General features: G+C 46.0%; 1 protein-coding gene across 3 annotated transcripts in view; it reads right to left on the bottom strand.

The window, feature by feature from the left end:
• Positions 1-4,205: 4,205 nt before the first annotated feature.
• mon2 (MON2 homolog, regulator of endosome-to-Golgi trafficking) overlaps positions 4,206-13,589 on the bottom strand; it is a 29,503-nt gene continuing 20,119 nt past the window's right edge. For 2 of the 3 annotated variants that reach the window (XM_079272579.1, XM_079272581.1), the window contains 14 exons: positions 13,353-13,528; positions 13,050-13,212; positions 12,217-12,510; positions 11,889-12,087; positions 10,419-11,056; positions 9,734-9,877; positions 8,966-8,983; positions 8,283-8,411; positions 7,032-7,222; positions 6,888-6,948; positions 6,686-6,809; positions 6,208-6,415; positions 5,527-5,609; positions 4,206-5,059 (listed from right to left, as the gene is read on the bottom strand). In XM_079272579.1, the coding sequence (XP_079128705.1) occupies positions 4,896-5,059; positions 5,527-5,609; positions 6,208-6,415; positions 6,686-6,809; positions 6,888-6,948; positions 7,032-7,222; positions 8,283-8,411; positions 8,966-8,983; positions 9,734-9,877; positions 10,419-11,056; positions 11,889-12,087; positions 12,217-12,510; positions 13,050-13,212; positions 13,353-13,528 (2,592 nt within the window). In that variant the 3' untranslated portion in view covers positions 4,206-4,895. The remainder of the gene's footprint in view (positions 5,060-5,526; positions 5,610-6,207; positions 6,416-6,685; positions 6,810-6,887; positions 6,949-7,031; positions 7,223-8,282; positions 8,412-8,965; positions 8,984-9,733; positions 9,878-10,418; positions 11,057-11,888; positions 12,088-12,216; positions 12,511-13,049; positions 13,213-13,352; positions 13,529-13,589) is intronic. The other variant, XM_079272580.1, reaches the window with a different exon arrangement.

The following is a 13,589-nucleotide window of genomic DNA, read 5'->3' on the forward strand; positions in this document are numbered from 1 at the left end:
ACTTTTTTATGCCGAGGAAGTTGGGGAGATTAACGTTCAACTCGTCCACACACACCTGAGTCGTATCAGTGAGCTTAATCAGTGAGACTGTTTGCACCTGAGACCAATTAAGAGGCACTGCTGCACATTTAGGATAATAAACACGATTCTGTGGCTTTTCCCATTCATATCACCAAATTATTTGTTGTATTTTCACCCTTTTAGTTTATCAATTATCTTTTTTATCTTCTATCCATTTACTTTTCTTAGACACCGAGTTAATGCTCTGAGGGATTACAGAGCAGAGAGCCAGGAAAGGTTTACGGACCACCCATGTCGATGACCATCGTAAACAATCACTTTTATAACTGGCTTGATCTCCTATTCAGGAAGAGTCTGATTGTATCACACAAACATACATGTATGGATGCATTTACAGCCTAAAGACGGTCATAGAGTGCTGTCGTGGGAGTCTCACACTCCTGGGTTCCTCTGCAGGAGCTGAAGGGGCCATCTGGTCCTCACAGGCCAGCGCTGCATCCTCCTCCAGTCCGGCCAGCTCTGATCAGGCACCCTACTCCTACTCTCCACACGTGTACGTGTGTGGTCCAGATTGCATGACGGCAATGATGACACAGTCATTCCTGTGGGCGGCTGGTTTTTCCAAGGTTACAGCACTCCTCTCTTTTTTTTTATTGGTCTGACTAACTGTTCAGAACTTAAAGATATTCAATTTAATGCTGGAAACATCAAATGTTTGGTATTTTTGCTTAAAAAAATTGAATTTATCAAATTAAAAAAATGTTAATTTAAAATATTCTATGAGCCCAAGATGACAACTCCACATGGCGAACATTTGGAGGTTACAGAAATTTAATATTTTGCTGCTTTTTAAAAATCTTATATAATTTCTTTATTACTACTATTCAATTTAATTTAGGATGTTGAAATAAGACATTTTCACTGTTTTATTGATCAATTATTGGAGAAAATCATTTGCAGATTACTTCATAATTTAAATAGTTGTTAGTTGAAGCCCCATTCAAACAAAAGGGAACCAGCAAACTCATTTGAGAAGCGGAACGAACTAATATTTTGTATCACATCACTATTACTGCGAAATTGTTGGCAAATTATTTTCTGACGTTCAACTCATCATTTAAATCAACTAAATATGTTTTATGAACTAATTCCACTCCAGCATGTTGGATTCCAGAGGCAGCGTGTGAGGAGGTATGAGCGGCTCGACTGGACGAGGGTGCGGCTGCTTCAGCGGTGCAGCTGTGATAACCATCTGAGCGGGCATTTTTCCACAGGGGGCTCGAATTAACCGCTTTAGGGCTTCGGCTGCCTGAAGTATGATTTATCTGCGGCCCGGCTCAAACGAGAGCTCTGACACAAGATGGATGAGGACGAGGGCTGCCTCTCACCGGCCCCGCAGACCGGCGGTCTTTACAGACGAGATATGATAAATGATGTTTTGGAGGCTGGATTACATGCATGTCTTAAACAAGACAGACTCTTATTTGAATACAATGTGATGCAGACCTGTAGGACAGCTACTCAACAGGGTTGACAATAACCACAAGTCTCGTGTGTGTGTGTTTAGGTAGTGTGCTTCTTCTGCGAAAGACGAGCACTGCTTTCCAACCTACGTGTGGAGTAGAATTTATTGTTGAATATCAGCACAGATGCTGGTGGGCAGAGCTGTGGCCCGAGATTCATAACTCATGCCTAACACACTGTCAAGTGTGAACTCATGCATAATGCATCGGGTGTCTTCTCTGGAGGTCAAACGCAGGATTCAATCTTCAGTCAGTCAGTCATCGAGTGAGCGGGGTGAGTGGGGGTCTGACTCTGAAGTCAAGACTGCAGCCCCCCCCCGAACGGTTTCATCAACCAGGGCTGCCTGCAGCCACTCAAAGCTCATTACTCATTCCGGTCTCCACCCCCACCCCACCATCACCAGACCCCTGGCTGCCCACACTGTGTGATACAGAGCAACCAGATGCTGTTGGGCCGCAGAGGGGAGGACTTCAAAAGGTTAACCCTCAACGCACAACGGCGTTCAAATACACACACCATCCAGATTTAGCATAATAATCTGATTATTACTGGGGCAGTGCCAACAGCCCTGCACAGATTCATGGCTGAGCTCTGCCCTGCATAGATGAGGTGTTCAGGTGCAGGGGGGAGGGGGGGGGGGCAGCACGCGCTATCTGCTCCAGTGTCTGGTGGTATGCAGCATTATCAACAAAGGACGTCGGTGGGGGAGAGAGCCACGAAGCCAGCTTGTGTGCATCAGAGCAGATGTATTGTGGGATACCTCTGTGGGCAGCGGGAGCCACGTCACAGCGACAGTGCCGTTGACCTACATGCGTTCTAAACAGCCCACTCCGCCCGAGGTGGTGGAAATGCAAATCCATACAAGATGTCGACTTCCTCGTGCATTAAAAAAAAAAATTAAAAAAAATACAGACAATGCATACAGATTACATGAACTTGCATGTCGGATATCCTGCTAATACATGCAAGATCTCTGCTCCATCCTGCACACACAAAAAAAGAAGGCACAATGGTACCAATTCAAATCAAACGCATGTCAAGAGTCAAATATCACACCGTACAATAAAAACTGCATACAAGTGATTTTTTTTCCCTCCTCACTGATTCTCTATTTTATTGGACGAAACACACGATACAGATCTCAAAAATTAAACAATGCAAGCACGAGCTATTTCCCGTTTAAAAGCAGTACATTACAGCCGTTAAATAGAACACTGGGGCTAGCTGCAACAGCAGCGGCGTGCATTACCTGTTCAGACCGTAAAACAGCGTTGGGAGCAGGGCTTTTTGTTTCTTCTCCTTCCTCGGCTGAAGTGGCGGAACCAGCACTAGCAAGGCAGTAGCTTGCGCAGTCATCTCCATAGCGGGCAGTGTCACAACCCAACCAACAGCACAAACTACTACCTCAGCCAGTGTGTGGTCAAAAATGTCAAACGAAGAACATGAGCGATACAAAAAAAAACTAAGAAAATGTACATATGTCGTAAAGTTGAAGAAATGCACCGTCTCGACCACACAGCGCCATTCCTACAGAGCCGGAGCCGGTCCGTCCTCGTCCGCGCCGCTCCTCGTTCTGTGCAGAAGTAAGAGGGGAAACCCCGCCCAAGCAGACCTGCTCGCGCCGCTCTCTCTCTCTCTCTCTCTCTCTCCTCCTCCTTCCTCTTCAAACCACAAAACGGCCCGTTCCCCTCGCATGACCCACTGGATGATGTGCGACTTGGTGCTCGGGGAGCTCCAGGGGACATTTGAGAGCGAGCCGAAGCAGTTGTTTCGTGTTTAGACTACTGAGCACAATATGTTAAGAGTAAAACGTAAAGAAAAGGTGTTTTCTATTCGTGAGAGTTCCCCGCTGTCAGCTATAACCCCACCTACTGTACCGATAAACCACTTGTAAAGTACAAGGGACACAAACACTTCAACTCCATGTTCAAAATGTCCCTCAACTTTGGATAAAATCCGACCAGAAAATACAAATGTTATACTTCTGTAATAGCACATCCTAATAATAATAATACACGTATGTCCTATAACTATTAATATTATATCAGTGTGTTCATTGAGTAACTATGGTCGACAATATTTTAGTTTTAAGCATTTGAGACAATCAAAAGTGTGGGCCTCATTACAATATGGTAATTATATTGTAAAACATTCAAATGCAGCAAAATTAATTAGAATGAAAGTGAAATTCCAGGTGTCCTATGTGCAGTTTTAAATTAATTTCACTGTGTAAACTGGGTTGTTTTTCCAAGGCCTTTACCCACCGGAGGCAGTATTTAATTTGCATGTCAATCTTTTTTATTATTAAAGATGTGGCAAAAAAAGCTTCAAATATTTTTCAGAGTTAGATGTTTTTTCTGAGCTTTCGCACAGCAAATAAAGTCATCAGGCAATCACATTGTGCGGCCCACACAACGCGATTAGTTGACGACTTTATTTGCACTTATATTAATAATAAAAAATAGAGACGGCATATTTTATCATCTTACTCTGTGAATTAATTCAACCAAACCAGAGCTGCCGATTGTTGGAACAGTGGAAAGTCCAACCAAGATGTGTTTGGTTGAAAAGATTTGTTTCTGTCCAGATTGAATGTCGTGTGTTTAATGATGCGTTAACAAGGCAATCGGTCTTGTACATGTGGGCACATGAAGTCAATAAAGCACACAGAGGGGAATTTATTTCTTCAGTGGACTACATTTACCATCAGCACTGATTGGACATCCACATAAAAAAAAGAAAAGGTGGCCAATGTTCCCTTTGCCATGCATTGTAACTGAGCACACAGAGCACAGAGCTGATCATAGAACTGGCCCATTTATTGTATACAGACAAGTACATCCCTCCTCAGATGGCTGGCTAAAGATGACATGGAATGTTACAGCGAGATTCGTTTTCTTGCATAAAATCCTCACCGTTGAAAATGTTGCAAAAGTCAAAGTTTTTTTTATTTCTTTTTTTGCAATTTATTTTTTTTGTTAATTACATCAGCAACACTGTCACCACACACTGTACATCGACTCGGCCTCATCAGGGGAGAAAAACACACTAAACCCAGAGGCAACACTGCAATGTTAACACAAGAGTGCAGTCAGTCAGTACGAGGATGGAGGGGGCAGACGCGTAATCAGCTCACATGAGAAGCATACGATGATGCGTATGAAGGTCGTGATCTGAGCGGGCCCTCGGATCTCCATTCACCGCGGGGGGGCTTCATGTCACCGTAGAGGGGGGTGGGGGGGCTCACATGGAGTTCATGTCCGTGCACTTGTGAAGCACGTGGGGGTCGAAAAAAAGACACATTCAAGATTTCTTCATTATAAAAAACAAACAAATTTGAGTGAGCCTGGTCAGGACTCTCCGTTCTGGACTCTGGAGACGGGCGGCTGCATAAAGTCTTTAAAGGGCCCCAGGGCCTCCTTCAGGGCCGAGCTCACCTCGGGCGAGGAGCACGTGATGCACTCTACCAGCGTGGGGTACAGGGCGATCACTTGAGCCCACATGTTGCCATCCACTGCAGACGGTCAACAAAAGAGGGAGATGAAACACAGGAGGAGGAGGATTGGGGGGGAGAAGGGAAGAGGAGAATGTGAATTGTGATAGAATGCTATCAAAGAAATCATTGCCTTCATAAAACCCCCCCGGGCGCAAGAAAATGAGTTTTTGCTCCGACGACGTAATGCAAACATCTTGAAGGGCATTTCAAAAACCTAATTTTAGAATGTCTCACTTCAATCTATTGAGGCGAGAAAAAAAGCGTTATTTCTTGTAATTGACCTTGCTGGAAACGTAAACAGCTCCTCCCAGATTGGAGATTAAACTCATTTGAAAAATGGTCCCAACTGTGCTCTGACACATTTATCTGAAATTAATAGATGATAGCTTTATGGTGGCATTGTTGTCCCCCCCCCCCCCCCCCCCCAATCGTGTCCCCTCTTTTTTTCAATATCTATTTAATCCGTGACACAGTTTGGTACTCACCATTCTCTGGCTGTGTCTTTTTAAGAGAGTCCATCAAAGTGCTGATAGCTTTCAAGACAAAGATTATCTCAGTCACTTGTTGCCTGGAACGAAAAAAAAGAACCGTATTTGGCTACAAAGACTTATACAATACAGAAAATCACTATGAATAGGAGTACAGAGATATATATATATATGGTATAACCACAGGAAATAATATTTGTATCTTACGAATCAATTTATTATATACAAGTAGCATTATTTGTTTGTTATTTTGTAGTTGTTTCCCCCACATTCACAAACACTTTTCCCTTGTCAAAAAACGGTAGCCATTACCCACAATGCAAATCTGCCTCGACAGTCTCGGTCGGAGGTTCAGGTGTGCTAGCAGCAGCTAATGTAGCCTAAAGCCGCCGATAACAGCAGAGTGCCATTACTTGTAGAAATGTGGAGTTCCTCTTCACATCTAACACAGATTTGTGAAATGTTACCAATTAGAGTGTGAAACCATTTCTCGCTTTTTGTATCTTCACTTTACATGTTCTAAGAACACAATCCATGATCTTATTATTCCTTAGTTTTCAATTTGTCATGGTTTATAAATGTAGTTTGTTTGAATTTAAGCAACCTTGCGTTTGCTTTCCATGTCTATTTTCTAATTATCCTATTTTTTCATTTCGCGGTGTATAGTGGAGCGTGTACCTGGGCAGAGGGCAGCGTCCGCTCAGCCTCTCGTCCTCTACGTAGCGCCGGAGAACGTCCTGGGATCTCTTGAGGAGCACAGAGAGCGCCATACGAGAGATGTAGCCCTCCTGCGGGGTGGACACCTTGTTGCTGAAGGAAAACTGCAGCAGCGTCTCAAAGCACACCTTAGAAAAGTCCTCCCTCATCCGCACATCGATCTCTGCCTCTGTGAAGAGGAAAGCCCTTTACACGTGAGACATTCTGCTCTCAAGAGTGATTCACAAATGAGTGGACAGACGGGGATTTACTTGCTGAACGCATGAAGAGTTTGACATGAGGCATTGTTGGTGCTGAGACACGGGGAGGGGCTTTAGCAACAATCCCTTAATGGTTACAGAGTGATTCCAGCACTTGGCCACCTCGATGTCCCATCAGAAATACAAGCAAACAACACAGCTGACGCCACATTATTTCACCCGCCAAAAGTACATCTTACCTGTAAACGAGGCAGACTGCGAGTGAATGGATCCTCTGTTGAGCATAGTCATGATCTGGCCAACAAAGTCTTTGGGGATGAAATTGGCAAACGGTAAAATCTCTGTGCTGATCAGCTGGACCACCTAGAATAAAGAGGACACAATGCTGATATCGGCTCCCACACAGAAGCCACAGTGACGGGACTGGAAACAAGTATCTACCTCAACATCTACGGCTTCATTCTTCTGGAATTCCTGGATGGACACGTTATCTGGAGGTGTGCTATAAGAGGGAAAAACACAGAAACAATGCGCTTGGTACTCAGTACTTCAAAATTGTGCATACTGAGTTTTAAGATTCTGTACCTTTTGGTAAAAATAAAGTCTTCAAAGGCATTGGCCAGCTCAGGCCACATAGTGTCGAACTTTCCAGACAAGGCGTGCTGGCGTGCCACCGGCAGTCCAATAGACAGCACCTTGAGCAGGGACGACACGGCGAGCTTCCAGGTGCTCTCAGATGGACAGGAATACTTCAAACCCAAGGGCATTCGTAAAGTCTAGAGGGTGAAGGCAAAAACAATACATCATGAGGCTGGAATACAAAGACTTCAAGGTAAACATCTATTAAACTAACTGCAGTAGCCTGAATCACCTTCTTCTCTTTTACACTGACATGTGGAGAGACTTTACATCTCAGAGGTGACATCAAAGCAGTCATGTCAAGACGTAGCAATAGTGACGAGTAATAGACCATCGTTTTGACGAAGTTCTCTTTTGAGAGAACAGCAGGGTTCCCCAAAGTAGTACTGCCTTCTTGTTTTGGAGACAAACAAGAGACTGGGGGCCGGATGTAGATCTGTCCAAAGGGAACCTTCATAATAGCTCTTTGGCAAATTAACGCTCTTTCAAACAGAATCTCCTGGTTGAGAAAAGGCTGCTGATATCAGGCACCGCACTTTACGTTGGCTACAAGATTTAAAGCCTTGAGCTTCATACTATCAGGTCAGGGAGACAAAGTGGAGGTTGAAAGCAAACTTGTTTTTATAAATCTGTACATCCATCCTCTTGGAAAGTAACTCACACACAGATAACATATTTTCATCATTGCTAATCCAAACATATTGATTATAGCAGCTTGAAGAGGAAAATCAACACAGTGATGCCAAAGTCGGAGCTTAGCCTTAGTCAGCAAATGGAAAACATCTGCTGTGACATCATTGATCGGGTTCGTATGCCAGAAGTTCAACTCGCGTCGAGGTTTCATCACACAGATACCAGTGCAGCGGCAATTGCCTCGCGTGACTCTTTGTTAGCGTACACATCATCACACCACACTTTATGACTGCATATGGTTCAGCAATAACTGGTGCTCAACGGGCAGCCAGTAGAAAGACAGGAAACTTAAGGACTCAGAGTACTTATTGCACTAAAAAAGTGATCAGAAAAACCAAACTTTAGAGGTGATTTGATATTGACAATTTCTTTTTTGAAATGCTATATCCAAACCTTTACTTTTGTTGCTTTTGACGGATATTCAATTACAGTCTTGGAAAAACCAAATTCCCAAAACTCTACTAGGACTTCCGTGACCATGAGTCCCAATCGTGGTGAAAATACCTTGATTATGTTCTGCAGAACTTTCTCGTTGATGACAGCTTTGTGGCACGCTGTTTTATGGTACAGGTCCACCACCACCTCCAAGGAGCGCTCAGCAAAGGGCACATAGTTTAAGGCAACCCATTCCGCCTGCGGGGGGGGGGGGGGGGGGGGGGGGGGCGACACGATTTCACAAGAGAAAAGGACAACAGGAGTGGATATGAGTCAAACAAATCGTAAAAGCATCACAGAGCCACAATGAAAGCAGTTTTTAAAGGCACACTTTGTATAAGTAGTAACACGCACATTTATTGAAAAAGTTACAGTGACTATTAGTCGGCTTCAAGTTTTGTTAGGCTTGTATGAGAACCACAGCGGAGATGTTTCAGCCAAACAAAAGACTTGATGCTTCAAAGTGTGTCTTTAAGAAATATAAACAGAACCACACACGTGTGCATATGAACGTCACCAAAAACACAAAGTAATCAACTGATAATGGAACTGCACAGACAGAGGCATAACCACCAGTTAGTGGCAGGCAGAGAAGGGGGGGGGGGGGGGGGGTGGAGAGCATGGAGTGAGGAGACGCAGATGAGATGTGAGAGCCTGCCGTGCGGCGTGATGCACCGCAGAGGGAAGGTCCTCACCATTCAGAACAGCTTAGTCAAACGATAGAGGGGGCTGAAGGAGATGACGGAACTCACCGGTGCAAAGAGCTGGATCTAAAACGGTAATCCAGTGAGTAGTCCCAAGAAACAGAATGAGAGAAGATCGCAATTAAACTGGTGTTTCCATTGTGTCCGATTTGCAGTGGCTTGTTGGCTATAAATGAGATTCAATGAGCAGGACTGGTTTAGGGGGATAAAGACCACCCCTAACATCTGTTTGGCTGGGTTTCATTTAGTTTGACATCCTCACGGAAACAACTGAAACGTTTCCGATTCCAATAGTCTGGACCATTCAGGCAGGATTTCAGGCACGAAAAGTGCTGCGCTAACATTTCTCAGCATGACTGTACCCAGCCTGCCGGATCGAGACCACTCTCAAGACACCATGAGTAAGAAAGACACTGACATCAGAACACTGTTGAGAGAAGACTCCCCTGTTTGTGGGTTTACAAGTGAAGTGAACTACGTATGTGCACGGGGAATCTGAACTGAAAAGAGGAGACATTTCTCTGGCGAGCTGCCAGCAGGAGGAAGCGTGAGGGAGGGAATATCTGGGAAAATAATGACTTGGTGCTACTGATGGGGAGTCCAGAAGAACCTGTCAATCTCACGAAGGGGCCGTGATAGGGGCGACACAAGGACTAGAGGGAGGGGAGGCGCTTCATGAACTCGCTGAAAATGGCTGAAGAGAGAAGGCTAAACGAATAACAAGTGCACACCGTTCAACGTGTTCATGAAACAAACCGTAGAACGACAGAAAATGAACACCAAAGCAGTTCGACAGCCAATTCTATTTCCACCTACCTGGTTGTATTTGGCATTGGCCACGTGTTTGGTTTCCATCCGGCCGTACTGAGGAGGCTTGCAGGAGAACTCCACGAAGAGTAGCAGCTGTTCAAAGATGGCCGGGTACATGACCTGCAGGTTCTCCGGGCCCACGCAGATGGCCTGCAGCAGGGAGGGAAGGGAGGAACAAACACTGCTGACATCCACCACGGGACTGCGTATTGCATAATTTAGCAGACTGACACGTTGTTTCCTGGACTGAGTTGACTCAAAATAGGAAGAAATTACATTTTATGGACAGAGAGAGTAAAATGCTCTGCTTCTCTTATAGCAGAGAGGTCTGGAGACGCTAAATCAAGTCAGGATATCAAATAAAAACGCTACATGGAAATGTTTCGTCTCCTGCTCCTACACAATCTTGCAATTTTCGAGAGGATAACAATGTTTTCTTCCTTTAATTTATCTACTTGGCTCTTTTAAGGTTATTTTTGCCATTGTGTGTGAAGTCAACAGATAGATTGTGACTTTGGGGAGCGAGGAGGATGACATGCAACAAAGACCTCCTGCTGGATTCAAACGGGGACATCATCATCTGAGACTCCTAAGTCAACATGACACCTCACTTGGCTCCAAGCTATTTTCAACGGTACATAATGTCTAACACATGTTCTCTTTTGGTACCAGTATATTTTGCTTTGCCCACCTTCTGCAAAACATCCAGAGCGGTGAGCACAGCTTCCTGCAGGCTGGTGAGCACCACCTCAGTGTAGGAGGGGAGGATGAAGGGCGAGGCGTCGCTGCTGATGGGCACGGACACGGCCCCGTGGAGGATGACCCCCAGCTTCTTCAGATCCTCCATGCTGAAGTTGGCTTTTATGTGCTGGTAGAGCGCGGGGAAAATCTGGATCAACGCCGTGAGGAAGGGCTGGCTGGGGATGAAGGAGAACTTCTCTGTCGGGCCACTAGGGGGTCTTGTGCTGTCTGTTCCTGTTCGGTACCACGTGTTCCACGCTGACCACCATAACGCAGAGTCTTCCAAGGCTGACTCCTCCCCCGGGGGAGGGGCCTGCAGCTCGGCGCCGTTGTATCGCATCAGCCGCTCAACCAGTGAGTCTGAGCGCACCAGGGGTCTGCCAGGGCCGGACGCTGAGAAGGGGTCAATGAGCACTGGGGGGACGCCCATAGCAGCGAATGCGTCGCCTGCTGAGTCTCTGACAGGTGTAACGATCTGTAGGATCTCCTGAAAGCTCTTGAGGGCCGCCAGGGAGACCTCGTTGTTTTTGCTGAGAGCGGCTGACTGAATGTGGTTCAGCAGCACCTCCCAGGCCTCGAAGAAATCACCTGCAGATGCACAGCACAACGACGGGGGGGTGTGAGACTGCCAACGCACTCTGTTAATGTTAGCACCACAGGTTTTTAGTAGAATATTTAATGTTTTAGAAACAAATATCTCCTTCCAACCTCTCAGGGTTTAACCATGACTTGCGCGAAATCAACAAAAACTGCCTGAAAATGAAGAAAATATGAAACGGTTGCATGAGAGTCCATGGAGCGGTTCGTTGTTGGACCCTGGCTGGAGCGGGCCGTTGCTGTGCTATGAATGGCCAGTCTGCATTTGAGAGGCGGGACTTTGCAAAGGGTCAATTGGCTGCATGTGTTCGCTGTTTCCCGTTAACAAATTTTGCCAAGAGGAACATGAAATACGTTCACCCTCAGAGGAGCGTACTGTGATATTATACTGCCAGAAACAGTTCTATATTATATCTCGTCTGCATGTAGAAAGAGCAGCCTTTCTCTTCGTGATCTAATGTGTAGTAAGCTGGGAATGTGTTGTCTATTATGAGTCACCTCTTGTAATTTGGCACTGGCTAAAATGTTAAAGAGGGATGAGTGCAGTTAATGAGGAGCTCATGTATTATCATTCATATCTCCCGGATATGTTAATCCTCTCCGCATGGGGCTTAACGTGACTAAATGTGTATTAATATAGCAGCACAAACATCAGGGGTGTTACTGACCTTTTGCTACGCTTGGCACGAGCTTATGAATACATTTCAATGTGTAACCGTCATTGTTTGCAATTCTGTGGCGCTGTAGCAAACTGTAGCAGTGTGTCACAGCCTACCTTATGTACAACAGCGTCGGGTATCAGAGTCGATCATGCCTGGCTCACCTAACTGCTGGAGGAGATACCGTCTGGTGTTGAAAATGCGTGCCACTCCGGCTAGCGTCAGCACCCACGTCTCCGCCCACTGTTTTTCGGCTGTGTCGCGCGAGTGGTGGATGAGGATGTTCCCGCCGCCGGACTCGATCTTCTCCTTGTCCGCCGTGGTGGACGACGTCCTCACGCAGCCTAGCAGTTGGAACAGCACCTAGTGGTGACACCAGGGTAGTTCAACCAGCAGAAAGAGCTCGAAAGCCTATCGAGTCAACAATCATTTAAAAAATGATCTATGGATGACAGCCTTTTCTAGTATAACCAACTAATTCTTCAACGTTACCTTCCAGACCACAATATGCCATGTTGGCTGCTGCAGCAGGGTCCCGTGGGCGGCTATGGTGGAGAACAACGTCTGCCCGGCGCTTTTTCGCACAGCGGGCCGTGGGTCCACGCACATCTCGCCCAGCTTGGCGTACAGGCACAGCCACAGGCAATCAAAGGGAGGGGCGGGGTGGAACGGCCTGTTCAGGGTCTCTCCTTTCTCCTGGGCCTGCTTCTGCAGGGCCTCCTCCTCCCTCTCCAAATCCTGTATGATGGCTTCGCCCCTTTGGAAGAAGTAGTCCGAAATGTTCCACTGTGGGTAAAAAGGGAAGTGGGGAGGGAGGGGGGGGAAGTGGGGTTGGGGGTAGGGAGTGCGGGCACAAATTGGAGAGGAAGGTTGATAAAATGCTTCTGGCTGTTTTGCTATCCTATTACCATAAAGTAATCTCATAGGAACAGCCACGGTCCAAGAGAAATAATCCCGCAAACCACAGATCAATATCGGGTTTTGCATGTCCTGAATACTGTACAAAGTATCTGTGAAATGTCAGCAGAGTGCTTAAGTGCTGCTAAATGTAAACAATGTAAAAACAAGGAATTATGTGATGTATTAAACATAATATGTTTTAAGATTTTACAATGACTGGAAAAGAAACATGTCCAACCTGTCAATCCCTTAAACAACACACAGTAACAATAATTACACGCATTATTCTACTGATGGCTTCTAAACGCCCAGTAGACTGGTTGATCAAATGCTCCATCAACACAAGAGCAGAGAATGAAATGCTCGCAGGAGTGTGTGTCCAAGCAGAACACACAAAATGAAGAGCCCAAAACAAGTTCTCTCACCAGCAGGCCAATGGAGGTGAGGCTGATGTTGAGCTCCTGGTTCTGCAGGCCGAAGCTGCCGGCTACATCCACTACGATCTGGAGGCACGTGCAAGGCATGGCGGGCAGGAAGTCCGTCACCACCAACTGCAGGCACTGGAAGGCTGTTCGGATCAATGACTCGCTGAAGGGACACGAGACACATGGCACGCTTTTGGTTGTGTTCGGCTCCCACAAATAAAACATTTGCTTTTAGCATAAAACAGCTGAATAAGCGAAGCCCTGCCTGCTTCGTACAGCCCCTCCTCCCTTGTGTGCTCTTACCCTTGATCATTGCGGATGGCTCCTATGACCCCCAAGACGAGCGGCCAACCGGGCCCCAAGCTGTCTCCCTGGCTCTGTAGGATCTGCAGGACACTCTCCAGCTGTTTCTGCCGGATGTCTGCATGTAGCACGTTGGACAACTCCTTCAGGGGGTTCAGCAACAGAAGCTGCAGCCGCTTGGGAACAAAAATCAACCGATTTGTTGACTTATAGGCAACGAAGATAAAGAGTTTAATT

Source organism: Melanostigma gelatinosum (assembly GCF_949748355.1).
Source record: "Melanostigma gelatinosum genome assembly, chromosome: 1".
NCBI classification, from domain to species: Eukaryota; Metazoa; Chordata; class Actinopteri; order Perciformes; family Zoarcidae; genus Melanostigma; species Melanostigma gelatinosum.